The 4,014-nt window shown below is 52.6% G+C and overlaps 1 gene segment (V, D, J or C); it reads left to right on the plus strand.

Annotated features, from left to right (window-relative positions):
- Positions 1–3,060: 3,060 nt before the first annotated feature.
- LOC124974749 (immunoglobulin heavy variable 4-30-4-like) lies at positions 3,061–3,641 on the plus strand. The segment is given in 2 exon segments: positions 3,061–3,159; positions 3,244–3,641. Coding segments are annotated over 2 exon segments (315 nt in total).
- Positions 3,642–4,014: the final 373 nt, after the last annotated feature.

Raw genomic sequence — 4,014 nt, forward strand, 5'->3', positions numbered from 1 at the left:
ATGGTGTGAGCTGGATCTGCCAACCTCCAGGGAAGGGCATGGAGAGGGTTAGAAGACAGTTAATGGTGGAGTCAGATACCATTACACACTGTCCTGAGTCCCTGCCAGGTGTTCAATGATCCTTATGTTCCTGAGCACATGCTGGTACTTTTTCCCAGGTGCCCTTTGTCAGTGCACCTGCAGAGTTGGACCTGTATTGGTACAGTGTCAGCAGCACCAGGGACACTTCCACGAGCCAGGTTTATCAGCACTCAACTCACCAACAAGAAACCTGAGCATACAACTGTGTATTCAAGTGGGAGAAACACAGTGAGGGAACTCAGTGTGAGCCCAGTCACTCACCAGCCTGCAGATGGAGCTGAGGACCTGCAGGGACCTGGAACCTGAAGGGGGATATCCAAGAGGCAGGAGGAGCTGAGGACCATCAGGGCATTTGAAGACAAGCATTGATTCCTGGATCAACAGGTGAGGCCAAGACGTGCAGGTGCAGCTCAGGAGCAGAAGTAGATTCAGGACCACTAACAGGACCTAAGAACCAGTTAGGTGTACATAGAATCAGCAGTGAGATCAAGACCTATGGAGAGCACTTAGGATCAGCAGAGTGAGCTCAGGAACAGCAAGAGACTCAGGAGCAGCAAGAACTCAGGGCCACCTGGTGATCAAGACAAGAAGGAAGAACCCAGGACCAGCAGGAAGAGCTCAAGATCAGCAGCAACTTCAGATGCAGGAGGGACCCTCAGGAGCAGGAGGGAACAGGCAGGAGCAGTACAGGGCCCTCAGGACCAGCAGGGAGCTCAGGACTAGCAGCTTCACATCTCAGCCCCAGGAGAAGATGAAGAATGTCCTGGGCAGACTTTGCTGTGTATATTGTGCTTTCTCTTTTCATCTCAGGAATTCCTCTAGTCTTCTGATTGCACTTCTTAATTTGTATCAATCTTAATTTCAGTAAATAATGTTTTGCTTTCTCTACTAGATTCAGATTCCTGTTATGCTTCACATATTTCTGAAATTCAACCTTACGTTCTGAGCCATGATGAGGATAACAGTAAGACTGAGGGAACTTTTCAGTATTATGCAACTCCTTCTTCTTACATTGTGCAGATGGAGGAGGAGCCACATCTTTGTTTGAAGCAGGATCACAGGAACATGGACAAGAATGTGAAGGGTGACCTGGTCCAGACTTCTACAGCAAGACCTCCTCAGCCCTGGAGCCAGGTCAAACTCAAGTTCAAAGTAGTTGTATTTGTGCAGCTGTCCATGGACATGAACTGCCTGGAAGGAAATTCCCTCCCAGATCCCCATGCCCAGTAGGATCCGTCCACCCTGTCCTCTTGTTTCTGTCTTGTCCTGTGAACTAATGTTTTTTTTTTAGCACTAAAGGAGGGACACGTTCCCTGCACAGTCTGTGCACTGTAGCTGTGTTCTTTCATGTCTTTTTCTTTTGGTGCTGGGGATGGAACCCAGGGCCTTGTGCTGACAAGGCAAGCACTCTACCAACTGAACTTTCTCCCCAGCCCTCTGTGTTCTTTCGATGATCTTTAAACGTTTCCCAAATGCAAGGGCAGAGGGTAGAGGGCAGGGCTGTGGGCACACAGAATATATTGGATCCATGAAACCTTGATCATAACAGAAATGCAGGAGTCAGTCACAGCGAGGCTGAGGTGAAGGCTGTGCATGAGCACATTACCTCAGCAGGGCCTTATGAAGAGCAGGCTGCTGGAGGCCACTGGCTCACACCTGGCCCAGGTGAGGAAGGGAAAGAGTCACATAGAGGGTCCAGGTTTCCACATTCATGAGGTGGGATCATCTGAAATGTCTCTGCTTTGGTTAGACTGCAGGACCAGCTTTTAAATCAGGTGATATTCTAGAAATTGGAGACTTCACCCACAGGGCACCCATGGATTTGCAGTTGGTGGAAACATGGAGGCCAGCAAGGTCTTCCCTGAGCCTCCCCAGCACCAGGAGGAGGGTGTCTGCAGGTTCAGGGTTTGCAGTGAGGTCATGGTCAACACCACAGTGAATAAGGACAGGTGCCTACATGTCTCATTAGTAGGTTGTGTTCACTCAGTTAGGCAGGAGATCAGTTCCTGAATCCTCATCAGGAGGTCAGCACCTACACTTGTCCTCTCACTGAATCCCCCTGACTAAGGAGAGTGTCCACAGTGTCCTCCAAATGATGGTGCTGTGGGCAGGGCAGTTCTCACTGCAGTGATGCTGCTCAAGGAAGGAGCCCTGGGCCTCCCTCCTCACCCAGCCTGCCCTGCATGTCCTCCCTGTCTGCTGTCAGCCTGGCTCTGCTGCTCTTGGTGGACCCAGTGGCTCTCAGCCTCAGGCTGCAGGTGAGAGCTGCCTCTGCTCCCAGGACCCTCACCCTGGCCCTGACTCACCCATGCTGCCCTCTCATGGTGGAGACCAGAGGGCAGGACAGATGAGAGGAGAGCTCAGGGCAGATTCCAGTCCACTGCTGTCCACAGGTATTGACTGAACAGTCAGGAAGACAAGCTGGTCAGAGTGTTGAAGGCAGGGCAGTGGACACACAGCAGGTAGCCCCTCGTCTTATTAGTCCCTGCGCCATCCTCTCCTGCCCAGTCTGTAACCCCCAATTTTCACAGAGATAAGAGAAGAATTATTCATGAAAAAAAAGGGAGGACTCTTTTCCTGGAAATGGGGAAAACCATCCTCAGCCATCTGCTCTTGTTCACTCTCCACTGAGGACTCTTCCTTCAGGGCTGGGAGTTGAACCTGGGGTCTCCTGCATGATAGGCAAGTTCCTGCCACTCTGAGATCCTCAGAGGTCCAGGGAGGGAGGGCTGGAGGAGGCAGTGCTGGACTCAGGAAGGTGGTCACCTCCTCTGACAGCCTTCCAGCACCCCCTAAACCAAGTGCTCTCCTGTCACAGGTAAAGTTCCACATGTGATCAAGGGAGGGACACATCTCAGGAGCACTGAGGACCTGGGCACACTGACCTCAGCCTCTCCAGATAGAAGAAGAGCCTCACCCACATGCAAATTCCTCCTCCTGCTCTGGGTTCAAATGCCCTCTGGGCTGTGGGAGCTCACAGCTCTCTGCTCACACAGGGTGAGCTCTCTGGGAAGGCAGGTGTGGTCTAGAAGATGAGGCTGCTGGGTCTTCTCCTGTGCCTGGTCACAGCTCCCCAAGGTGAGTGTCCCCAGTATCAGAGCTGGGTCCACGGGGAGATTGTGAGTGAGGTGACTGACAGGGTCTCCCTCTCCTTGTCCCCAGGTGTCCTGTGCCAGGTGCAGCTGCAGGAGTCAGGACCTGGCCTGGTGAAGCCCTCACAGACCCTGTCCCTCACCTGTGCTGTGTCTGGATTCTCCATCACAACCAGCTCTTACTACTGGCAGTTGATTCATCAGTCCCCAGGGAAGGGGCTGGAGTGGACGGGGCTCATATGTTATGGTGGTAGCACTTACTACAGCCCATCCCTCAAGAGCCGAGCGTCCATCTCCAGAGACATGTCCAAGAACCAGTTCTCCCTGCAGCTGAGCTGACCGCCCAGGACACGGCCACCTATTACTGTACTAGAGACACAGTGAGGGGACCTCAGTGTGAGCCAGACACAAACCTCCCTGCAGGGAGCCCAGGGCCAGCAGGGGGTGCTCAGCACACAGGGAGCTCAGGGTCACCAGGAGCAGGTGCTGAGGGAGGAGAGAGCAGTTCACCTGGTTCCTGAGGGTCCTCCCCAGCCAGCACCTGTCCTGACACCACCTTCCATGGAGATATTCGAGTTCTCTCCTCTCTCAGACCCTCAGAAAGGTTCTTCTTGTCTAGTTCAGGCTGGTCTGCAATTCTGTCACCACAGACCACACAATTTCATTTGTGAAGGTTTGATTTTGTTTTTCAATGACATTTCCTGACAGTGCCTTTAAAGTGGACTTTACCAGCATTTGTTTTCAGCAGTGAGATTGAGTCCAGGTGCTCCTCCACTGAGCCCCATCCCAGCCCTGATTGCATCTCATTTTGACACAGCTTCTCCCCAGATTCCCAGGCTGG

Source organism: Sciurus carolinensis, unplaced genomic scaffold (assembly GCF_902686445.1).
Source record: "Sciurus carolinensis unplaced genomic scaffold, mSciCar1.2, whole genome shotgun sequence".
Taxonomy (NCBI): domain Eukaryota; kingdom Metazoa; phylum Chordata; class Mammalia; order Rodentia; family Sciuridae; genus Sciurus; species Sciurus carolinensis.